This window comes from Nuphar pumila, chromosome 10 (genome assembly GCF_984573655.1).
Source record: "Nuphar pumila chromosome 10, dmNupPumi1.hap1.1, whole genome shotgun sequence".
In the NCBI taxonomy this organism is placed as follows: Eukaryota; Viridiplantae; Streptophyta; class Magnoliopsida; order Nymphaeales; family Nymphaeaceae; genus Nuphar; species Nuphar pumila.
In genome coordinates this window covers 78,213,779-78,239,758 of record NC_143258.1, presented here as the reverse complement: position 1 = coordinate 78,239,758, position 25,980 = coordinate 78,213,779, and the positions used below count along the sequence as shown (strand labels likewise).

The 25,980-nt window shown below is 41.1% G+C and overlaps 1 protein-coding gene across 2 annotated transcripts; it reads left to right on the top strand.

Annotated features, from left to right (window-relative positions):
* Nucleotides 1-437: 437 nt before the first annotated feature.
* On the top strand, nt 438-25,780 carry LOC149826944 (Tryptophan/tyrosine permease). Of its 2 annotated transcripts, none has more exons than XR_016435125.1 (4): nt 438-2,472; nt 25,131-25,230; nt 25,311-25,369; nt 25,466-25,780. XR_016435125.1 is itself a non-coding variant. In XM_090020176.1 (4 exons), exons 1-2 carry the CDS (start codon nt 818-820, stop codon nt 25,225-25,227), a joined length of 1,752 nt encoding a protein of 583 aa, XP_089876302.1. In that variant the 5' UTR covers nt 811-817; the 3' UTR covers nt 25,228-25,230; nt 25,311-25,354; nt 25,466-25,780. The 2 variants fall into 2 exon arrangements, 1 of the variants encoding a protein (XP_089876302.1); XM_090020176.1 differs by having other exon boundaries at nt 811-2,472; nt 25,311-25,354.
* Nucleotides 25,781-25,980: the final 200 nt, after the last annotated feature.

Here is a 25,980-nt window from a genome sequence, read left to right as displayed (position 1 = left end):
TAATTGAGTTACTTTTTTTTTTCTGTTTTCTGCTTTCTTTGGTTTTAATGCAGAGTAGTAGTAGCATTTTATCGTAAATCATTTTTTTTATTTACATCAACCAACTAATATAAATCGAGAGAGCTCAATTTACGAAAAGACACTCTAATACCAACTTACCTAAATTGAAAGGCCTGCGTCCCCTTCTCTGTTTGCATAAAAAACACTAGAGGTTTTGACTTTTGTATCTCAAAAACTAAATTGAAGTGCACCGTGTACCTTTTAAGAGAGACGCCTTAATACGGACCTTCAAGCCAATTCTGAAATTACATTACCATGATCTAGGTTCGAATAGTACAGAAATTCCAATACTTAATGTACGTCACTGCCTTTAAAGTGTCAAAAAACAAACAAAAGAAATATCTAGGATAATCACAATGCCTTGGTCGGAGTTTGTAGGTATCCAAATCCAACAGATAAGACGTGCCATAACAGTGCAATCGGATCAAACTCAGTATAATGTCCGATATGAATCTGAGTGTGCATCTGAATCACGTTTGGACTTCTTACATTATTTTCAGATTCAATTTGAATTTGGATAAATTTTTAAGTCGTATTAGTCCAAATTCAGAAAACTTAGAATCATTTTTACTCGGTCCAGTTTTATCGCATGTTGTATTTTGGATCTGAATTCAATCCTGCCTGGTCAGATGTGGATGTGGATTCGGATTAGATTACCAGTCGAGGAGTCGCGACTTGTCTAAAAAAAAAGAAAACTGTTAATAATGAACGATAAGATGGCAACGATGACAACGTCCATTTCTCAGACTGTCCCGCCATGCTTCTCTCCCACCCCCCTCAGGCCGCTCAACCCATCACCTGTTACCTCCTCTCTCTCAGCCATCCTTCCATCCACCCCACCCCCATCCTCGTTTCTTCTTCTTCTTCCTTTACCAGATCCCGTTCTAATTCGTTCAATTTCTTGACCACCATCCTCCTCTCCTCCAGGACGAGGAGCAAGATCACCTGTCAATGTCATGGTTCAGGGGACGATGATGAACCAGTCGAGGCTGACGCCAAGGTGGAGGAGGAGGAGGAGGTGCATTTGGATGCCCGAGAAAGCGATGGAGGGAAGAGTTTCTGGGCTGCTGTCAGCCTCATCATAGGGACCGCGGTTGGGCCTGGAATGCTGGGTCTTCCCTCTGCCACCACCAGATCGGGACCCCTCCCCTCCACCCTTGCCATCCTGCTCTCTTGGGTCTACGTCATTTCCTCCATTCTTCTGGTCGCCGAGCTCTCCTTCGCCCTTATGGAGGCAGAGAGAGTTGCGGAGGTGAGCTTCACTGGTCTAGCAACCTATACCTTGGGAACTAGAATCGGTTGGCTCGTCGGGTTGGTCTACGCGTCCCTCGGTTTCGCACTGCTGGTTGCCTGTATCTCCGGCATCGGTTCTGTCGTCTCTCAGTGGATCCCGGCCCTCCATCCCCTGGTTGCCAATGCCATCTTCCCTTGCACCGTCGGGTGCTTGATTGGGTTCTTCCCATTCGACGTGATCGACTCCGCAAACAGGGTGCTCTGCTTCTTGATGCTCCTCTCCATATTTGCGCTTGTTGGGGTGGGTCTGTCCCTGGGCAGAAGCAACCTGCTGCGTTCCTTCGATCGTGCTTCCTGGACCGTCTCCGCCATCCTGCCGTCGGTGCCAGTGACCGTGCTTACCCTGGGTTTCCATGTCATCACCCCTTTCGTATGCAAGGTCGTCGGCTCGACTGCACCATACCAGGCCGCAAAGGCGATTCTGTTTGGGGGTACGATCCCTCTTCTGATGGTCCTATCGTGGAATTTGGTTGTTCTGGGATTCGCAGGACCGGCTAACAATGCGGCGGCCTCCCAAGATCCCATCAAGTTCTTGCTCTCTGTGAATGCTGCCGCTTTGCCTGCAGTCAAATGTTTTGCGTTTTCTGCCCTTGCGACAAGCTTGATCGGCTACGCCCTCGGCCTCCCGAAACAGCTTCTTGATATGCTGGAGATGACGAAACCGATGGGTGGGAGGAAGCCGGGGAGCTCTTTACCGAGTTCCCAACTCGGAAATCAGTGCCCCGAAGAAGGTGATCATCTTCTTGGCTCAGGTGGAACCACAATTGATCGTCCTTCTCGATCGGGAATCGTCTTGTCTTCCGCTCGAGCAACTCAAGAACCTGAACTCAATGCACGTGTTGGGTGCGGCGACGGCTTTTCTTCCTCTGTTGGTAATAATGGTACCCATGAAAACACTCTGACGGCTCCAGCAACTCAGTTGGCAAAGCTTCTGCCTTCCTACCCCAACAGTCCCTTGATGATGTTGATGGTGCTCGGAGTTCCAGTTATCATAGCGACCTTCTTTCGAGAAGCATTTTCTGCAGCTCTCGATTATGCAGGAGTATACGCGAACTGCTTTCTGTTCGGTGTTTTACCCCCTGTAATGGCTTGGATCCACCGGTCACGGAGGAAAGCCAGGTAACCGTTAAAGAACCCTCTTTGCACTAATGCCATCTCCGTTTCGATCCAATCGATTGGGTACCTCTTCAATTATCCATACTAGAAAATTCTCAGTTCCTTGGATTGTTTAAAACATACTTCTAAAGCAATTATAGTGATGAATCCTTTTCATTCAAGCGACTGACATACCGTCAAGATAAAATATTGTTAGTCTTGCCTCTTACCTGCTTAAGTCATTTTATACATTCAAGAGCTTAAAGTGAGGACACGATTTTTTTTTACCTCGAATGAAACTCCGTGAAATCATAAAATATCAACACTAGATGATGGTTTACGGGCATACACAACCCGGGTGCTGAATAGCACATATTACTGGATTTCTGGAGTTAAAAAAGATCAATTGGCTATCTTAACTAATCTGAGACTTCTCCTCCTTTTTAAGATTAGGTGAGATCTTGTCAGTGCCCAGGATGGATACTGGGATTATACCCAGAAATTTCTCTTCTTCCGTCACCAACAGAAATTGACTAATGTATACCTTGTGAAGCTGATTTAGCATATGGCTGTTTAGCTACTGTCCTCCAATCCCTCAATCGTGGATATTGAGTTTATTTCATTGCTACAAATTCATTTCATTCTTCCTGGGCCTATTTCCTTCAATGGGCCAGCGCGGCGCGACGGTCCCTCCTCACCACCGCAAGCCTACTTGTCAGCTCGCTTGCCGATCGCGGAAGCTTGTAATCAGAGTGCAAGAGAGCAAGAGAGAATTGAGGGAGAGAAATTGCAATCACAAGAAGCAATCACAACGAGGGTGAACAAAAGAAAGCTCAATGCATTTACTTCATTCACAATTTTGCCCGCAGGCTATTACAGTTCAAGTATACGGGCTGCCCCTTCGGGGTATTGATTCACTTGAACCGGGTAGCTTACATGAGACTCAACAAAAGCAAAACAGACTCTAAGCGCAACTGTACAATGTAAGTCGTAAGGGAACATACCCCCCTCTTCAAATCATGCGTTGTCCTCGACGCCATCTGTTTCGTGGTAAGGTCTGACTTCAGCCGGGTAGTGGCTGTTCATTCGGAATACAGGATCCCACGTTGGTTTCGCTGTTTCCTCCCACTGCACCAAGTATTTCTTTGTTTCTCCCAAGTAGTTGACTTTGTGGCGAAGGATCTGACTGATGTGTTTTTCGGCCCGTTGTGTTGCCGGGGCCTTCTGCATAATGGGAGCGCGCTGTGACACACTACGTTCCAGGTCTCCATCATCCGGATGGAACTGCTTGAGGTTGCACATGTGAAACACCGAGTGCACCTTGAAGTCTGGGGGCAACTTCAGCTTGTATGCCAACTTGCCCACCTTCTTTGTGATAGTGAAGGGTCCTCCATACTTTCTGAGCAGTCCGTGGTGTCGCCCGCGAAAGATGCCTTTACGACCAGGATATAGCTTCACCAATACTTGGAACCCCACGAGCCGACGATGTTTGTCCGCCCACTTCTTCATTCTCTTTGCCGCCTTGTGTAAAAATGCCTTCGTCAACTCATTCTGCTCGTGCCAGTCGCAGACAAACTGATAGGCGAAGGATGACCTTCCTTTTTCTTGTGCAGCAAGAGTGTGCGGGGTCAGTGGCTACTGCCCCGTGGCTATCTCAAATGGGCTGTGGCCTGAAGACTGGCTCTTCTGCAGATTGTAACAAAACTGTGCCACATCAAGGAGCTTCACCTAATTTTTCTGATTGGCACTAACAAAGTGCTTAAGGTACTGCTCAAGTATTCCGTTGATGCGCTCTGTTTGCCCATCTGTCTGCGGATGAAAGCTTGTTGAAAACAACAAATCAGAGCCGAGTAGCCGAAATACTTCACGCCAGAACTTGCCCGTGAAGCGAGTATCGCGATCACTCACAATGCGCTTTGGTATGCCCCAGTGCTTCACCACATGTTTTACGAACAACTCTCAGTCTTCTCTGCAGGGCACTTCTTAAAAGCTGGGATGAAAGTGACATACTTTGAGAAACGATCCACCATAACCAAAATAGAACTGAGGCCCTCTAGCTTCGGCAGACTAACAATAAAGTCCATGACGATGCTATCCCAAGGACGTTCTGGAATTGGTAGAGGCTCAAGGAGACCGACAACCTTCTGGTTTGTCCCTTTATCTTGCTGACAGATGAGGCATGTCCGCACATACCACTCAATGTCGTCTCTCATATGCGGCCAATAGTAGCCGTGCTCAAGGAGTATTAAGATCCGCTCCTGACCAGGATGGCTGACCCATAGTGTATCATGACACTCTTTAAGTAGTTCTCGGCGAAGGCTTCCCCACCACGGCACGAAGATGCATCCCCCTTTTGTTACGAGGAGGCCATCCTGTAGCCAAAATCGTCGAGTCTTTCCTGCCTGCGCTAGATAAACAAGGTGTTGTGCAGTCGGATCCTGCTGCGTACCTTCGCGGATGCGGCTCAGCAATGCGCCCTCCAAGTGCACTTCAGAAGTCTCTGCACGCGCACTTGCCAGTTCAGCCCTACGGCTCAAGGCATCCACCACAACATTGGTCTTTCCAACCTTGTACTCCAAGGCAAAGTCGAACTCAGTCAAAAACATTTGCCATCGAGCTTGTTTAGGCGTTAACTTTTTCTGCGTCTGAAAATAGCTCATGGCCACATTGTCCGTCTTGACGACAAACTCAGCACCCAAGAGGTAGTGCCGTCAGGTCCCGATGCAATACATAATGGTGGTCATCTCACGTTCATGCACTATGTAACGCCTTTCTGCATCTTTCAGCTTGCGACTCTCATATGCGATCGGATGACCATCTTGCAGAATAACTCTGCCAATGGCAAAGTCTGAGGCATCCGTGTGGACTTCAAAGGGTCTTGAATGATCAGGCAGTCACAGCATTGGCTCCCTCACTAAGGCTTTCTTCAAGCTATCGAAGGGATCTTTGCACGCTCCTGTCCAAAGCCATACCCGATTCTTCTTTAACAAATCTGTGAGGAGCGCAACAATGAGGGAATAACCTTCGATGAAACGTTGATAATAGTTTGCCAAACTGAGGAATGACCGCAATTCTGGCACTTTGCTTGACAGAACCCATTCCTGAATGGCCTTTATCTTCTGCCCATCCATACGCAGCACACCACGCCCCACAACGTGGCCAAGGAAGCTGATCTCCTCCTGCTCGAAGAGACACTTCTCTCGTTTGACACAGAGGTCATTCTCCTTCAGCACCTGAAACACTGTTCGCAAGTGTTCGACATGTTCCTTCATGTTGCTGCTGTAAATCACGATATCATCCAAGTAGACTACCACGAACTTGTTGAAAAAGGTGCAGGATCTGCAGGATCCGACCCGAAGATCATGTATTTTGTTAATGTATTTTGTTATCGGGTCTGGATATACCAGACCCGGATCCATAGTATAATGTAACCTTAAATATACATTTAGGTCACGATTTCTACAGCCGAAATAGATCTCTCTCTCCCTCTCTCTCTCTTCTCTTTCTCAAAACAGGAACAAGAAGGAAAACTTACATGGTATCAGAGCGGAGATCCATCTGAGGGCTGAAGAAGGTTTCCGACAGGTGCGACGATCAGAGATTTGAGGTTTTTCGTTCCTCCCCTTCTACTTTTCTTCCTTTCTCCTTCTTTTCATTTTTATTTCTGTTCTCTGAAATTTTCTGTGCACTCGACCCACATCTCACGTGGGCTTGAGATTCACGTGGCTCATTTCTTCTCCTTCTTCCTGAAATTTTCTGTACACCTGACCCACATCTCACGTGGGCTTGATCTCTTTGTGGTAATCTGAGATTCACGTAAACCCTCTTTACGTGAATTCAGTCTGTGCAAAAAGGGTAGATTCCTTTTTTCACGTGAATCACTGAAATCGATTCACGTGAAACACCAAATCGATATCTATTTCAGATCCGCCTTTGTTTGGTATCACTTGATTTGTTCTCTTTGTCCGATCTTCTCTTTTGTATCTGTTTTGCATATCCAGATATACCAGTTTTTGCTGTACGTTCCTCTTCCCTGACTTTCATCTTCTACATTTACCTGAAAACATATTTAACGTGTGAAATTTTCTTTTCATCACGTCAATCTCAAAAAAAATTCAAGAGTGTAAAGAAAAGTTCAATGTTTAGCCTCAATATTTTTCTGAATCTGACAGCATGCGGTCTCTTGTTTATTTAAAAAAAAAAGGGGACTGAGCACTTCGTGAACACTCTTGTTGAATTTTATTTCTCAATGAATCCTTATTCTTCTCAATCGAATCTTTCTTCAAGCTTTCTCAATCAACTCGTTTATGAAAAGTTGAATACCTTAAATTTCTTGATTTGGAAGAGACAAATCATTCCTTTTATAAGGAGTCAAGGTCTCTTAGGTCACCTTGATGGAACCTCTCCCACCCCAATCGAATTTGTTACGAGAGAAGAAAAAGACGACAAAAGAGTAAGTTCAATTGTGTATGTCAAGAATGTTGAGTACCTCAACTGGGAAAGGAAAGATCAGTCAGTGGTTGCATACATCACTTCCACCTTGTCCCAAGAGGTTCTTGTTGCAATTCCCGACAACTGTACTGCTTTGCAACTTTGGGAAAAATTAGTTCAAACATATTCACAAGTTTCGCAGGCGAGAATGGTTTTTCTCAAGAGGGAATTTCAAATGTTGAGAAAAGATTCCATGACCATCATGGAATATCTGAACAAGATGAAGACTATCACAAACCAACTTGCAGTTATAGGATGCACGGTGAGCGACAGCGATATGGTACAACAGACTCTGAGTGGATTGGGATCCGACTACAACATGATCGTCACTTCCCTATTGTGTCTCCCTGCCCTTCCTACCTTTGATGAGTTGCGAGCAAAATTAATTCAGTATGAGATGACTCTGAAAGGGTTCTTTGAGGAATCTCACGTCCACACAAATTCTCAGGAAGTTTTTGTCACAGGGGTGTCTTATGGTAGAGGACGAGGACGAGGAGGACAAGGGCGAAGTGGACACGGAGGGCGTGGTCTGCTTCCCACTCCAAATATGTTAACTCATGCGCAGGGGTCAAGATCCATTCCTACCTGCTTCCTTTGTAACAAAAGGGGGCATATCAAGGCGAATTGTTGGCATAATCCAGAGAATAAAGGAAAGGGTCCACAAACAGAAAACAAAAAAAAGTTCTCAAGTAGTGGAGAGATTAAAGATCTGCTGATATCTGCCTTGTCAGAGTTGAAATTGAAGCAGAGTGATGAAGGCACCTGGTTTGTCGACTCAGGGGCAGCGACTCATGTAACAGGTGATGCAGGTAAGATTTCTAATCCCATTCCCTATTTTGGAAAAAGTAAGATTGTCACTGTAGATGGATCCCACCATCCTGTTTCTCATGTTGGAAAAACTGTCATTCCCATGTCACATTCTACTCTCACTCTTTCTGACGTTCTTCATGCTCCTGATATTAAGAAAAATATTGTCTCTGTTTCCAAACTTATTGATGATAATAATGATTCAGTTGAATTCACTCCCTTCTCTGTGCAGGTCAAAGACCTACGCACGAGGGAAACATTCGCTGAAGGAAAGAGACGAGGCAATATGTATGTCTTTGAAGAAGCTCCTTGTCATGTTGTTCGTCCTGTCCACCTGAATTCAAAGCCTTCATTAAAGTCGTGTTCATCATCTTCTGCTAATGTTTTTAGTATTGCTGAATGTAATAAGTCATTCTTATGGCATAGTCGATTAGGTCATTGTGGAGGTCATTTCATTGAGAAACTTGTATCTAATAATCTCATTCCAAAAGAAAGTCTAAATAGGGATGAGAATAGTCACAAATGTTCCAGTTGTCTTTCATGCAAGAGTCATGTATTGCCTTTTCATTCCATTAATAAGAGAGCTTCAAAACCTTTTGAGATAATCTGTTCTGATGTATGGGGACCCGCCCCAGTTGCCTCTGGATCTGAGAGCAAATACTATCTAATCTTTGTTGATAGCTATACTCGATACACTTGGATATATTTCATAAAAAATAAGTCGGAAGTTTCTCTTTGTTTCAAATTTTTCTTTCCCTTGTCAAAAATCATTTTTCTGAGTCCATTCAATTTTTCCAATGTGATGGAGGTGGGGAATTCTCATCTCGTGATTTTATCTCTTTTCTTCAAAATAACGGAATAGGAAGAAGGGTGTCCTGTCCTCACACCCCTCAACAAAATGGAATTGCTGAACGAAAACACAGGCATATCGTTGAAAGTGCCATGAGTATGCTTCATGACAGCAATCTTCCCATCAACCTATGGACAAAAGCTTTTCATTCTGCCGTGCATGTGATAAATAGACTGCCTATGGTTATTCTGGAAAATAAGTCTCCTTATCACTGTCTTTTTGGAACTTATCCTAGTTATTATGATCTTCGTGTTTTTTGATGTGTTTGCTATGTGCACATTGATCAGTTCCTGAGAAACAAGTTTCAAGACAAAGCCCAAAAGTGCAGATTTGTGGGATATGCAGATGATTACAAAGGATATAGGTGTTATGATCCCACCAACAAACGTATCAGAACCTCAAGAAATGTTGTATTTGATGAACAAAATTTTGATTACGGAGCTGACACAACGAATATGTCACCAGAAATTTACTATCCTTTGCTAAGCTCAGAACTTTTTGCTGGCTCCAATGAAACATGTTCCTCAGATTGCGTGCAACAAGAAGAGGTATTTGAGATCACTGGGGCGTTGGGGTCACAGAATGCAGAGGAAGTACCGCGCAGATACAAAGGCATTGTCTATTCCAGACAGAGACCGACAACATCAAGCCATTCAGATCATGCCTCAGTCGCTAATTCTACTCCTTCTCATACCCTTGCAGTCAGAAAATCAAACCGCATACGACATCCTATTGACAGGTGGGTTAGTTATAACAACTTCTCCTTGGATTTTCAACTGTTTTTAACTGCCATCAATAAGGACGAAGAGCCCATCTTGTATTACCAGGCAGCAACTTCTATGAAATGGGTAGAAGCCATGAATGATGAAATGCAAGCCTTGCATGAATGTGGAACATGGGAAGTTGTTCCCAGGCCACCTGACAAAAATGCTGTCGGATGCAAATGGGTCTACAAAATCAAGTACAAGCCAGATGGAACCATTGAACGATATAAAGCAAGGCTTGTAGCAAAAGGATTCACTCAAGAAGCAGGGCAAGACTATGATGAGACTTTTAGTCCGGTTGTAAGAATGGGAACGATTCGAATTATCATTTCCCTGACTGTTGAACATGGATGGAAGTTGAGTCAGCTTGATGTAAAAAATGCATTCTTACATGGGGATTTGAAGGAGGAGGTATACATGGAACAACCCCCTGGATATCAAGAACAAAATTGTAAAACCCATGTATGCAGGCTAAAAAGAGCCATCTACGGCCTGAAGCAAGCATCTCGCTCTTGGTTTGATAGCTTCTCATCAGAGATTCAGAAACATGGATTTTCACATTCCATGCTGGACCACTCATTATTTATCTTTAAAAGCCAGTCTATGACCACTCTATTATTAATTTATGTCGATGATATTATCATCACAGGAAACTCTGCGGAACACATCCAAGAAATAAAAGACTTATTAGGTCAAAGATTCAAAATGAAAGACCTTGGAATTCTACGCTATTTCCTAGGTGTAGAAGTTGATAACCAGGCTCATGGATTGACACTCACTCAACACAAGTACATTGTAGATGTTCTCAGCAAGGCAAGCATGAAAGACTGCAAACCTCTAGGAACTCCGAGTGTACTTCATCAAAAACTTAGCGCTCATGATGGAGATCTGTGTGTTGACCCCACCAGGTATCACAGCATAATAGGAATGTTACAATACCTCACATTCACTAGACCTGATATTGTTTATTCAGTCAATCAAGTGTCTCAATTTATGCATGCGCCACGCACTGGACATATGGAAGCGGTCAAGAGGATCCTTAGATATCTGAAAGGGACTATTGGGGATGGATTGATATACTTACCAGAGTCCTATGGCCAAAACGAGCACGAAATTACTATATATTGTGATGCAGACTGGGCAGGAGATCCCGACGAAAGGAGATCTACATCAGGATATTGTGCCTTCATTAGAAGAAATTTAGTCTCTTGGAGCAGTAGAAAACAAAAAGCTATCGCTAGATCAAGCACTGAGGCTGAATATAGATCCATGGCTGCTGCCACTGCCGAAGTCACATGGATCAGACATCTTCTAACTGAAGTAGGAGAAAAGATCTCCCACACTACCTTGCTCTGTGACAATCAAAGTGCTATCAATATGTCATTCAATCCAGTACATCACAGTCGTGCCAAGCACATTGAGATCGACCAACACTTTATGAGACAAAAGGTTGAAGAAAAAGAGATTGAGCCTGAGTTTGTCAGTACTGAAAGACAGGTTGCAGACATATTTACCAAAGGGTTAACCAAGGATCGCTTTTGGATGCTTAAAAGCAAGTTGTTCATGGTCCAAAACCATCATCAACTTGAGGGGGGGTGAAAAAGGTGCAGGATCTGCAGGATCCGACTCGAAGATCATATATTTTGTTAATGTATTTTGTTATCGGGTCTGGATATACCAGACCCGGATCCATAGTATAATGTAACCTTAAATATACATTTAGGTCACAATTTCTTTTACAGAAATCGTGACAGCCGAAATAGATCTCTCTCTCCCTCTCTCTCTCTTCTCTTTCTCAAAACAGGAACAAGAAGGAAAACTTACACTTGTCTAAGTAAGAGTAGAAGATCTGGTTCATTAAAGTCGTGAACGTGGCTGGAGCATTTGTCAGCCCGAATGGCATTACTAGGAATTCGTAACCACCATAGCGGGTGATGCAAGTTGTCTTCGGCTCATCACCTTCAGCAATCCTCACCTGCCAGTAACCCGATCGCAGATCTAGCTTGAAAAAGATACAGACACTGCCTAGCTGATCGAACAAGTCCGCTATCAGTGACAATGGGTACTTATTCTTCACCGTGACCTTGTTCAAAGCACGGTAATCCACACATAACCGTTTGGAGCCATCATGTTTCATCTGAAAAAGGACTGGGGCACCAAATGGGGCTTTTAATGGACGAACAATGCTTGTGTCAAACATCTCATCTAGCTGCCTGCGCAGCTCCTTCAGTTCAGCTGGCCCCATACGGTGTGAAACCATTGCAGGAGGCTTCGCTCCCGAGGTCAACTCAATCTTGTGGTCGACCTCACGTCTTGGCGGAAGACGCTTTGGCAATTCCGGAGGCATCACCCCCCAAAACTCCTCCAATAGTGGGGCTAGGGTCGGCGGCACTGCTGCTTATACCTTCCCTTCTTCTGCGCGCACTGCCACTAAGAATGTCTGCTCTTCATGCTTGACACCCTTCTTCAGCTGCATTGCCGATAACACTGGAGACTTACCTTTTTGCGTAAGGCACTGCAATGTGTGAGACAGGTCTGACCCTATGATCGTCAACGTGTTAAATTTTGGCAGCATCATAACATTCTGGCTTCGCGAAAACTCCATACTCAAAATCATCTTGAAATCGTCCAGGGGCACCACAGAGAAGTTGGTTTTGCCGACCCAACTCCCCACTTGAATAGTCACGTCTCTTGCTTCACCAAGGATGGACTTGGCCTCAGAGTTTACTGTCTTGATGGTCCTCTGCTTTGGCCTAGGCTCCAAGCCCAATCGTTCTGTCTCTTCCCGCAAGACAAAGTTGTGTGTGACCCCGGAGTCTATCATTGCTGAAATAGACTTTTCATTCATAATGACTTCTAAGTACATAAGTTTCTTACTGACCTGCATGTTCTTAGCCGCGCAACTTCTAACCGCGTTAATCGATCGCATGACCCCCATCCTTGGTTGTATTGTCTCAGTGTCACTACATTTAATATCGCTGCATTCTTTCTGTGCATCATTGGCTTGCCCATCGTCCTTCATGAGGCGCTTTGAGCACTGCCTGGCGATGTGCCTATCGCCACAGAACCACATGTCATAATCGTACCCTTGTTGCTATTGTTATGTTTTGTGTAGTTCTATTTCTTTTCGGATTGATGACGTGTCGATGCCTCACCTTTATCATCGCGCCGCTCATCCTTTTTGCTTCCGTGGTCAGGCTTCTTCTCTACTTTGGTGGATGGAGTGAAAGGCTTGTGCTGAGTGTCAACTAAGCGCTCGACCGCCACATATGCATCTTCCAAAATACGAAGGTTGCTTCTTTTCACTTCAGACTGTGCACATGACTGAAGTCCCACAATGAACCAATTGAGCATGTCGTATTCTGGCATCTTAGGTATCTCCAGCATAAGCTTCTGGAACGTTCTGACATAGTCTTGCAACTAATCAGAGTGTTTGAGCTCACGAACCATCCGGTATGCCTCTCTCTACGCATTTCTTGACATGAAGTAGTTGCGCAACTCCATTTTGAAGTCATCAAAGGTGTCTATCACACATTGACCCCTCTCTATGTCATTGCGCTTCCGCCTCCACCAAGCGATAGCATCTCCATCAAGTAAGGCCGCTGCAGCCTTAATCCTCAGGTCTTCAAGGGTCACATCCTGGATATCCAAGTAGTCTTCTACTTGAAATAAAAAGTTCTCAATGGCCTTGCTGACACGAGAACCATTGAATTTTACTGGTCTTGGCACATCAATCCTTAATGACCTCTCACCATTTCCGCCATTTAGGGTCACCGTCCGCTGCAACGTACTGTTCTTCAACTGAAGCTCCCCTACTTTAGTCTGCAAGTCGGCCATTGTAGTCGTCAATGAAGTGACCTGCCCCATTATTAAGGTTATCTGCTCTTGCAGGCTCGCCACCACATCATTCAGTCCATTGAATGATTCACATGCGCGTGAAATCGCTTCCTCATGCGAAGTCAACTCTTCCATCAACTTGTTAACAGTTGCAGCCAACTCTTCTTGGTTCCGAGATGAACCCATCTCCTCAGCTTCGGCAACTGCCTTGCCTTTGGTGTTGCGCAAGTTTTGATAAGGCGCCACGATGTCTTGCTCACAAATAGAAACATGTCGGCGTGTCTGTCGACACCAACTCCGGAGTCCCTTCCCCAGCACGAGAACGGGCTCTGGTACCACTTGTCACGGGCCTATTTCCTTCAATAGGCCAGCGCGACGCGACGGTCCCTCCTCACCGCCGCAAGCCTACTTGTCAACTCGCTTGCCGATCGCGGAAGCTTGTAATCAGAGTGCAAGAGAGCATGAGAGAATTGAAGGAGAAAAATTACAATCACAAGAAGCAATCACAACGAGGGTGAACAAAAGAAAGCTCAACGCATTTACTTCATTCACAATTTTGCCCGCAGGCTATTACAGTTCAAGTATACGGGCTGCCCCTTCAGGGTATTGATTCACGTGAACCGGGCAGCTTACATCAGACTTAACAAAAGCAAAACAGACTCTAAGCGCAACTGTACAATGTAAGTCGAAAGGGAATACTTCCATTATCGACAATTATCCAATGCCAAATACCTTGTGAAGCTGATCAACCTGTTTGGCTACTATGTCACATATAAATTCTTCAATAAGGTTTAGCAGAAGAAATATGTTTCATTTTCACAGTGAAGTTTACTTAGGATGAGGTTGAATTTACATAAGTAGCCCCAGAAAAGTAACTTAGAAATATGTGAAAGTCTGAAATTCTACTGTTTGATACATGCACATGGCCAGGCTGCATAAGGAGTCAAGCTTCTTGTTAGAAACTTGGGCTTGGCTCCTTAAGGCTTGGTTTCAGCTTGCTCATTACTTAAATGAACCAAGCCAGAGCCTAGTCGTATGCTTATTTTGTATAACGTGCTTAGCTCTACTATGAGGTTAGGCTCATTGGAAAGCTCACCTGATGTGTGTCTGTGTGCCTGTTTCTTTTTTCACAAGAGCAAAAGTACATAACTTTTAAACTAGAAATAGGTCAACTTGAGCTTAGCCAAGCCAAGCCCAAGTGAACTCGAGTTCAATGAAGCTGAGCTCAAGCATGACACCTGAGTTTTGACTCAGCTCATATGCAGCCATAGGGCATGAGAAGATCACTCCTCAAATTCATGCTGAAGAAGCTGCTGACAAACATAGAGAGCGTATTCTAGTTGTCACATTAATGTGACATTGGAAAAAAACCAGACACTTCTATCCTCTAATGCAACAAAGACAAACATTCCTCATAGATGTAAAAGTTGTAGCATAAAGCTGCCATATGAGAGTGAGAGATGCAGGCTCTTATGTTTTTTCATGTCACTATGACAGGCGAGGATGCCCAAAAAACTTATGGAGTTATGCTAATCTTATATTAATCTTTGCCACTGAAAATCACCATAAGTAGTCAACATCCTTCACAAACTGGCAAAGTTCAGGACAAAAGTTTTAAAAAGCAGAACACATTGAACAGCCATTTTTACACATCTAACTTATTGGAACCTCTGCCATATAAGCAAAAAGTGAGGTTGTGAACTAGTTGATACAGAAAGCTGCATTGAGAAATATTAAGCCAAACTATGATAGGACATTTGGAGCTCCAAGTGGTTGATAGTGTAATGATAGGATAAGTGGGGACATCAATAATATGATCACTAGTCAAATGCAAAAATGACCACATGAACTACAACCAAAGTGGGTGCTTGACAATGCCAAGCGTGTTTAGTACATGGGCAATGTTTGATCTCAATAGCAGAAGCTAATTCAACAAATGCTTGAGCAAATCGATTAATAATAGGAAATAAAAAAGGGTAAAGATAATGATGATGCCAATGGCATCAAGATGAACCTCAAAGGGAAGTGGGGAACTTGTTGATGCAACTTCTCATTTATCTACACAAGCATCCTACGATCATCCACAACTAACTTTAAATAAAATCATAAGCTAACCTATGGCAAAAGTACACTTGACAAAGGCAGATTCTTTCTGCCAGACTATTTAGAAAAAAACAATGAATGAAAATACAAAGCATTATTGAGTAGTACATTGATATTTTGATCTGCTCCAAAAGCTTGGTATGACTGTTGGCCATCATGCTCCTTGCCATATGGCTCTCAAGCCTTTCTCCCACAAATCAGACAAGTCACAATGAGTTGAAATGATTTGGTTCTAGCACGGGGATTTTCAACTTTGCATGTCTCCCTGAGTGTTCTTTTTTCTTTCACTTCAATTAATTAAATTATTTTCTGCTTCATGTGTTCAAATCTGATGGTCATTTCTTTCATGATGATACCTTATGGACCTCAAATGTGTCCATGCAATATCACATGGATCACCCTTTCTGTAACTTGTTAACCTGCTGCCTCAAACTCGATCTACCATAGGTTGCATTGTGGCTATGTATCCACACGAATTCCTTGGATTTTTGTGGAGAGAGATAGTGCCTCATGCTGCTGTTTAGAAATTTAGTTAGTGTTAAGATGATCTTACCATTCTTTAAAAAGTATAGATAGTTCTTAAAAGTGTTCATATTGTTAGGGCCTGCCAATCAAATGCCCCACAACACAATGCCCATAAGAGTCCATCCCACCACACATAAATAGAAAATTTAACTAAATGATGTTTAGTGACAATTGTCCTCTATGTTACCTAGACAATCCTAGAGGTCCAGCCACATCCTGTTAGGAATGTTGTAGGGATATTGTATTATCAAAACACAAAGGAGGGCTATGTAAGCAAGAAGATGAAGAAGACACACTCCAAGAAAACTTCATTAGCTCAAAATGAGAAGAATACAACAATATAAGGGGACGTCCCTTCACTCACTAACAAACAATGAGAAAAATTACTCAACTACCCTCCTATCTTTGACTTTATACAAGAAGACAAAAAAGTATAGAAATACTGTCTCAAAACTCTCTCAAGCTTGAGATGATGCAAGAGGAATCATCACAAATTTGCTAAGGAATGACTAGTAATGCAAAGGGGTGAGGCTCTTAGTAAGTACATCTGCGACTTGATCTTTAGAGCTCACATGCTCCAAAAAAATGATTCCATTTTCATAAGCTCTCCTTGTAAAGTGACAGTCTATCTCAATATGTTGTTTCTGCTTATGAAATTCTTTGCAATGTGAATAATTACTAATATTGTCATAATACAAGCAAGATCTTCCACAAATAGTGACTCCAAATTCCCACAGTAGCACCTTCTCTACCTCCTCCTGAGCCTCCTGGCTATCTAACTGAAGCAACAAGTACTGTCTCATTAGAAGCCTGGATGCTGGGATATTTAATTTTAGTCTCTTTAGCTAACTTTGCTAGTGTGTGGATTAGAGTAGGAAGGAAAGGGTGATGAAGGATACTGCTGCGAACGTAATCAAACTCAAGATGAAGTACCATTAGAAAGGCAATGACCAACTGCTGGTCTCTTGCTTCACCATTACGGATCTTACACTCTATGCATTCATCACGCTTGGTGCACTCAGTATTAAGCATCATCAGGTCTAAAACATCACACAACTGCTGAAATCTGACAAAGAGCACTTGAATTGAATCATTTCCTTGTCTCAATGCCTTAAGTTCTTGCTCTAGTTAATAACTCTTAGTCCAATTTGATTGCTTATAGATTTGCTTAAAATACCCCCAAGCATCTTTAGCTGCCTCATACTTCATAACGTTGATTGCAAAGTTTTGCTCCCCATTGAAATGAAATGGGGATCTTCGAAACACGTGCTTTGATTAACAAGAGCAAGTGTCAAGAATGACAGTAAAGCACAACCCTTAAAAAGGGTATAACTGGAAACAAAATAAAAATAAAAATGTATTCTTTATTGATATGAAAAACCAATTGCTTAAGAAGCATTGGGATAAAATACAAGAGGGGCTGCACCCCTTTATATACACAGCTGAAAGAGGACTCAATAGAGCTGTTGGGTACAGTCCAACAGCTCTATTTAGAGCTGTTGGAATGTGTCAGTCCAACAGCTCTATTAAGAGCTGTTGGACTGTGTCAGTCCAACAGCTCTATTGCTAGTCAAGTCTGGACAGGACTTGACTAGCAACAGTCATTCTAGTTCAAACTGAACTAGATGACATAAAGACAAAAAAATAAAAATAAAGGAAAAAAAATACAGAAAAGAAAGAAATTAAAAATGTATTTATATATATAATAATATAATATTATTATATATACATATATGTACAGTTTTACATTTTAACACTCCCCCTCAAACTTACGGTACAATGAGCGAAAGTTTGTCTAAGAGAAAGTGAAATCGGGGAGCAGCGAGAGGCTTTGTAAAGAAGTCTGCTAACTGATATTCTGAAGTGACATATGGCAGATCAATTATCCCGTGTAGATATTCCTCTTTGACGTAGTGACAATCCATTTCGATGTGTTTGGTGCGTTCGTGGAATGTTCTGTTACTGGCAATGTAGATCGCACTTTTGTTGTCACAACACATTTGTGAAGCCTTTGTTGCTTCAACTCCCATGTTAGCAAGCAGTCGTCGGAGCCAAACTACTTCCATGGTCGTGGTTGCCATGGCTCTGTATTCAGCTTCGGTGGATGAGAGAGATACCTTCTGCTGCTTTTTATACCTCCACGAGATTAATGATTCCCCTAAAAAGACACAAAAGCCAGTGGTTGAGTGTCTGTTATTGGGATCACCTCCCCAATCAGCATCAGTATATGCAATTAAATCAAGAGAAGAGGAGGAAGATAAGAAAAGTCCTCGTGAAAGAGAGGACTTGATGTATCTGATAATACGCATGACTGCTCCCATATGAACAGAAGTAGGAGCATGTTGAAATTGACTTGCTGTATGAACAGCATGTGCTATATCTGGTCTGGTAATGGATAGATAGGAAAGTGCCCCGACAAGCTGTCTGTAAGGAGTAGGGTCTGCAAGAAGTTCTCCATCATCAATCTTCATTTTAACATTAACAACTTCTGGAGTGTCAACTTTCTTATCATCAGTAATACCAGACCTGAAAACAATATCAAAAGCAAATTTAGTCTGAGATAATAAATATCCTCTAGGAGAATAAGCAACTTCAATGCCTAAAAAATATCTCAACAAGCCCAAATCAGTCATTTCAAAATGAGATTTAAGAAGTGTTTTGATTGTTTTAACTCCCTGTTTATCGCTTCCGGTGATGATCATATCATCCACATAGAGAAGAAGCACAATGATCCCTGCATCAGAATTCTTAATAAACAAAGCAGTGTCAGTTAAACAGAATTGAAAACCAATATCAATCATAACACGACTAAACCTATCATACCAAGCTTTTGGTGCTTGTTTAAGTCCATAAAGAGCTTTTTCTAAGCGAAGGACTTTACCCTTAGGAATACTTAGACCAGGAGGGGGTTCCATATATACTTCTTCAACTAGCTTTCCATTTAAAAAAGCATTTTTGACATCCATTTGAAAAATAGACTATTTTTTTATAGAAGCTAAGGCAATTAAGGTTCGGACAGTAGTCATACGAGCCACCGGAGCAAAGGTTTCTTCATAATCAATCCCATATTCTTGGGCATAACCTTTGGCTACTAAACGGGCTTTATATCTTTCAAGAGTACCATCACTCTTGGTTTTAATTTTATAAACCCATCGACATCCTATAGTTTTCTTCCCTGGAGGAAGATCTTGAATATTCCATGTAGAAGCCTTTTCAAGTGCATCTAATTCAGCTTTCATGGCTTCTATCCATTTGATATCATTTTTTGCTTGAAAATATGTGGATGGTTCTTCATATGAGTGAATTAATGCAATAACTGCCCTATATGTGGGTGAGAAAGACTCGTATGATACAAACTTTTCTGGAGGCCTCGAGATTCGGGATGATTGTCTAGTTGGAATGTTAGAATATTTCTCAAGTGCACATGGAGTATTAGACTCTTGTCGCCTGGAATATTGAATACTAGTATCTCTATGAACTTCTTCATTTTCAACATTAAGATCAATAATTCTTTGATCATCATCAAAGTTACAATCAAGGTCATATTCATCAGATGTTGATGTTAGATCTAGCAAAAATGAGTACTCAGTGACGTCTTTTAATTTTCTAAAATCAAAGAAGCTCTCCTTTTCAAGAAAGGAAACATTTCTAGACACATATAGTTTATTATTTTTGAAGTCAAAACATCTATAACCTTTCTGGTTTTCAGCATATCCTAAAAAGGCACAGGGAATCGCACGAGGGAAAAGTTTATCATTTTTGTCAGTAAATATGAAACATTTGCACCCAAATATTCTTAATCTAGAGTAGTCTGGAGAAATGTTCATTAGTTTTTCAATGGGAGTGATATTTTGTAACGAAGAAGATGGCATCCTATTAATGAGATAGGTGGCAGTTAAGGCAGCTTCTGCCCAAAAGTCTTTAGGGACTTGATTTGCTATTAATAAAGTTCTAGTGGTTTCTATAATATGGCGATGTTTTCGTTCTGCCAGTCCATTTTGTTGAGGTGTATAAGGACAAGATCTTTGATGTGTGATGCCATGCAATTTAAGATAATTTTGAAAATCTGTGGATAAAAACTCTCCCCCTGAATCTGTGCGAAAAATAGTAATATCATTTTGAAATTTGTTTTTAACCATATTATGAAAAGTTTGAAAGTATGAAAATACTTCAGACTTATGTTTGAGAAAGTACATCCACGTATGTCGGGAGAAATCATCGACAAAAATAACATAGTAAACAAATCCTCCTTTAGAAATTACTGGTGCAGGACCCCAAACATCCGAGTGTATTAATTCAAGTGGTCTTGAAGAGAAAAAGGTTCTGTTCTAAAATGGTAATCTTTTCATTTTGCCGAGAATACAATCTTTACAATCAAATGATTCAGAGTTACAAAATTTTCCTAGATTTGGAAAATGTTGGATTTTGGCTATATGTGGGTGACCAAGTCTCTTATGCCACAGTTCCAACTCTATTTTTTGAATATTATAACAAAAAGCTTTCTTCGGCATTTCCAAAAAATCCATGTAATAGAGTCCTCCTTCTCTATGGCCTTCCCCAATCAGCTTGCCTGACTGGCGATCCTGTACCCAACAACCATGAGAAGAAAAAGAAATATTACACCCATAATCAGAAATTTGAGATACAGATAAAAGATTTAAATTTAATTTGGGAACATGTCTAATTTCTGGAATAAAAAAATTTTTTGTTTTATAAATTTTTTCAAAATTTCCTATTCCTTCTATTTCAAGAGAAGTCCCATCAGCAGTAAAGACCTTTGACACACTTGTTTTATTTTTAACACATTTGGATAGACTTTGATTATTTGGGGTCATATGAAAAGATGCACCAGAGTCAAGAAGCCAAGAAATTTTACCTAAATCAGAAAAAGATGAGGCTGCTGCGCCGGTTGAAGCTTCAGATGAAGAAGAGGCACCTTTGATGAGAGGCTGAAGAATCTCCATTAGTTGGGCCAGGGAAACTGGTGCATCCTGATCTTTAGGCTCCGATCCAGCAATTGCAGCTCTTTTTTCTCTCAGCTCCTTAAGTTTGGGACATTGTGGCCTGTAGTGTCCCGGTTCATGACAGTGATGACAAATAACTTTCTTCTTATCATAGTCACCATTTTGTCGGTTAAAGTGAGGAGGCCTATATGATCGAACATGATTCCCTGGTCTAGACACGGCTAAAACGGAATCATCTTCAATTTTTAAAGAACCTTTCCGGAGACGATTTTCTTCCATTGTTAACTCTTCAATAGTTTCAACAATAGAAGGAATTTTTCCCCGGTGAAGTAGGGCCGATTTAGTGGTTTCAAATTCCGGCCTTAATCCAGTGATAAACTGGTAAAAATGTTCAGCATCGAGTTGTTTCTAACGAAGCTCGATGTCTTCGGCACAATGCCACTTTGGTTCTAAAAGGGAAAGTTCTTCCCAAAGTTCGGACAACCCATTGTAATATTCACGAATAGTTTTGTCTCCTTGTGTCATCATTCGAACTTTTTCTTGGAGGTTGCACACGTGTGCAATATCTTTAAGGGAATACATATTCTTAAGGTATTCCCATGCCTTATCGGCATGATCAAATTTGGCAAGACTTGAGCATTTTTTAATGTCAACGCTATTGATAAGCCATGACATTATCTTCGCATGAGATATTCTCCATTCTTTCCATTTCTTCTCGTATGAGGCAATAGCCTTGATTTTCTCTTCTTCCGATAGAGGGACCTCTTTATCTCCCTCCTTTTTAGTAAGAGATAGCTTAGGTTCCGAATCGGAACCATCCACAATCCCCCATAAGCCTTTTCCCCATATATGGTGCTTCATGATTGAAGCCCATGTTACATAGTTCGTATCGCTTAGTTTCATAGGCATGATGGTGACTTTATCATTGTCATCCATCGATTACAAGGAGAGAAAGAATAGGGATAGAAGAGAAACAAGAAGGAAAATGAGAAAGAAAGAAAAAAAAAACAATACAACAAGATGTGAAATCTTCTCCAATGAAGTGATAAAACACTTCTCTTCAAGTGGCGAACACTTTTGCAAACGGGCACGGAAACCGAGGCAGCTTTTCCTCAAGATTTAGTACTTCCGCGGCTCTGATACCATGAAATGAAATGGGGATCTTCGAAACACGTGCTTTGATTAACAAGAGCAAGTGTCAATAATGACAGTAAAGCACAACCCTTAAAAAGGGTATAACTGGAAACAAAATAAAAATAAAAATGTATTCTTTATTGATATGAAAAACCAATTGCTTAAGAAGCATTGGGGTAAAATACAAGAGGGGCTGCACCCCTTTATATACACAACTGAAAGAGGACTCAATAGAGCTGTTGGGTACAGTCCAACAGCTCTATTTAGAGCTGTTGGAATGTGTCAGTCCAACAGCTCTATTGCTAGTCAAGTCTGGACAGGACTTGACTAGCAACAGTCATTCTAGTTCAAACTGAACTAGATGACATAAAGACAAAAAAATAAAAATAAAGGAAAAAAAATACAGAAAAGAAAGAAATTAAAAATGTATTTATATATATATAATAATATAATATTATTATATATACATATATGTACAGTTTTACATTTTAACACCCATAACCCAAGGGCCACAATTTTACTTGAGCATTATCCTTCTCTCACTCTATGATATCAACATCATAGTTGACATCGCCCTTCTTTGGCTTTGATTTGGTATCATCCAAGTACTCCACATAGCCGAAATCCCTTCATGACAGTCCTTACAAATTGAGACTAATAGGCATAGTTTGTCCTGTCAACTTTTATTGGAATGACTTGAATAGTCTCCTCTTTTCCCATCTCAAACTAACTCTCAAACTACAAGAAAATCCTGCACACAAACAACAATAACAACAATTAGATGTCTAAGAATGAAGCCAATAACACAATCTAAGCACCCCCAATGCACAAGACACAAATCAATTGTTCATGTCCTATTCAATAAAAAAACCCAAATCAAGAGTATCAGCTATGTCACATAGGTGCGGGTGCGGGTACGGGTGAGGATGCATCACTTTAAAAAAACTTGGGTGCAGGGGTGTGGGGAGGATATATATATATACTACATGTATTTGTGTGCATTTATGTATTGATATATAATATAGATAAAAATGAACTTGATTAGGGTTAACTAAATCTACTTTTGGGTAGAAATGGACCTCAATGTGGTTGACTTCACCTAACACAAAGGAAACTGTGTCCAAGTGTTGCACCTGCCTGGGTGCGAGTGCGACGCGGGTGCGGTGCGGTGCCCTGTTAGAAGAGTGCGTGTGACATAGAGTATCAGAGTAAAGAAGATAAAGAATTTGAGGCAAGCTTTGTTGCTAAAGAGTCAAATAGTGGATATCTTTACTAAAAGCCCTACTAAAGCTCAGATGTCAATTTTAAAGGGCAAATTGTCCATGATTAAAAGGAAATGTACAACTGAGATAGGCTATTTAGGAAGGAGTGCTGTATTATTCATATATAAGGGTATTTGTAACTTTTCTCATATATTGTGTACGTGGTGTAATGTACTTCTATACCAAGGGGTTTCTGGTTATTTTCAGAACCTAATATAATCATTACAGAAATTAATGAGAGTAGAGAGCCACCCTATTTTCTCTCAGCGATGGGGTTCTGCTGTCATTCACCTTCTTCTTCATCGTCTCCTATGTTTCAAGGCTATTGAAGTAACTTCTTGACATTTATCTTCAAACTTTGACATTGTTGGACATGCTGGACAAGGCATGCCAAGCATTGGGCACTCCATGTAGTGTCTGATACTTGCTTTTGTTTTCTCAAGCATGACCATATAGTAAAAGTGATGGCCTCTAATTCCAAATAGCCTTTTGAGTTTTATTTTCTAAAAAATCATAGCAATTTTTAATATGAAGTTTAAAGACTTTACAGTTTACATACATCTTTTATCATGTAAAGTTTCTCCTTTATTGAGTTTTGGCATCTCTCTCTCTCTCTGAGAGAGAGAGAGCCCTGTCCGCATATCTAATTTTTTAAAGTTCGACTTGTTTGATGCTTCGTGACCATGTCTAACAGTGACATTCATATTCAATGTTTTAGGTAACAAAGGCTATCTGAATTCCTTGCTTAGGTCATGCAATCTAGTGCTTTTGCAGGTGAATTACAATCTTTAAATTAAGTTTCTCAATGAATTTCTGAGATACCATATTCTTGGAATTCCCACCATCCAGGATCCCATGGTTATGATGTTGCATAGTTTCACTCTGCACATGCACAGTGTTCTAAGGATGTTGGCCCATCAACAAATAGGTCTTCAACTTGTTATCATGGTAAGCAAGGACTCACTAAGGAAATCAACATTCACCTTGAGCTGCCACCAAAGGGCTGAATCTTTCAATGTTAAGTCTGGTTTCATCAGATCAGCATGGTTCTAGTTCCGTTCAACATTAGGACATCTAAAATGAAATTTGCTTGAGCTTGAGCACTTTCAGCAATATTGTGGCACCAAAAACATCTGCATTAACACTAATAATTATTCTTACACTGTGACCTTTAAAATGTTTGTTTGTAGGAAAACCAGACTGGCATGTATTATTGGAGGTGCTGAGTTTCCCATTAATGATAGTGAAAGAACCTGAGTAATGGAATCAAAGCCTTTTTTATGTTATATAAGTTGCCTGTCCCCTCCCTTTGTTGGGTTACTTAATTGAGATTGTGGCATGATCTAATTCTTCCACTCTATGGCCCCTAGACTGAGAGAGAACAGAAGGAATGGGTAGAGGGTGGTCTTTTGGAAAACATGCGCTAAGTTGGAGAAGAATGGTATGAATATGGTGCAAATTACACCCAAAAATACTGTTTCAGAGTTTCTACTACATAAAACACTAAAAGAATTGTGAATGGTAAAACAAGAAGCTAGTTTCTATTAGATTGAAAGAGAAATCAAGGTGGTACTAGAAAATGGAAATTGTAGTTCCAAGTTCTGGACAAGATGACATTCTTGACATCTTTTCTTTTGGTTACGTTACTATGGTACCGTGTACTCTGAAAAGTATTGATGGTACATAAGTACAGATGAAAAATAAAATATTGAAAATGATCTTATTTGTATGTAGACATTGCTCACAGCTCTCCTATTTTAGTATCTCACATGTACTTTAGTTGGTCTGCTTCTTTCTCTCCTGTTCATTTTTTGTTTACTGCTTTGTGCTGTCAATGAACATCTGTTCATGTTTTAACATTGAATGGTTATTGACTATTCTGATATTAAACAATTAATAGCTTCTTCATTATTGAACAATTACTTTCACCATCTTGCATCTGCAGATCCATTGATCCTGTGAATGTTATGCTATTGCCTGGCAGAGAAGCCAGTCTTCTACTGCTATTTTGTATTGCAGTCTTTCTTGGAATCTGGCATTAAAAGGTGAGCTACTTGAAACATTGATAGGCAGACATATACTTCATTTCTTTTAAATATTAGTTACCTATTCTAAAATTGTGTAGGCTATGAATGGTCCAGCATATAGCTTATGAGTTGGAAGTGTATGGTAAGGCCCAAGAAGGTAATCATAGAGAGTGACATCCTCTTCTTCTGCTTAAGATCTGACCTCTCTAGTTGGAGTCTGCTTTCTTGTTGAACATTTTTGTTTTCGTTTTAGGCTGATGCAGATTATATCCATGGAGATTCAAATAGGACTACACACGGCATTATTGTGAAAGTTAGAGATTGACATTGCTTCAATAGACAGCAATTATATACAAGTTCTGATTCCAAAGAAGCCAGCATGGATGAAGGAAAATCCGCTGATTCTTCCAAGAACTTGTTATCAAATCATATGTATACAAGGGTTTGTTTTCAAATCGCAATCACGCAAGGCCTTATATGTTTGTCTTATATTAGGGCCACTGATGACTTAGCACGTCCCTGCTTGACCAACTTAATAACATATAGTCAAGAATGCAGTATTTTATTCTTAAATGTGCGGTCTTGAAATGTGTCAACTTTCGTGGGCTGTAGTACTTTGACATGGACAAGTGACACATTCGGAAGCCATGCTGTGTGCATTTCAGAATATATTATTGGGAAATTCAAGTGAAAGAATCTTGAAGTTGAGCCTATGAAAACAAAGATATGATAATACAGACTGTATGAATGAGTTTCGGTCAGATTGAG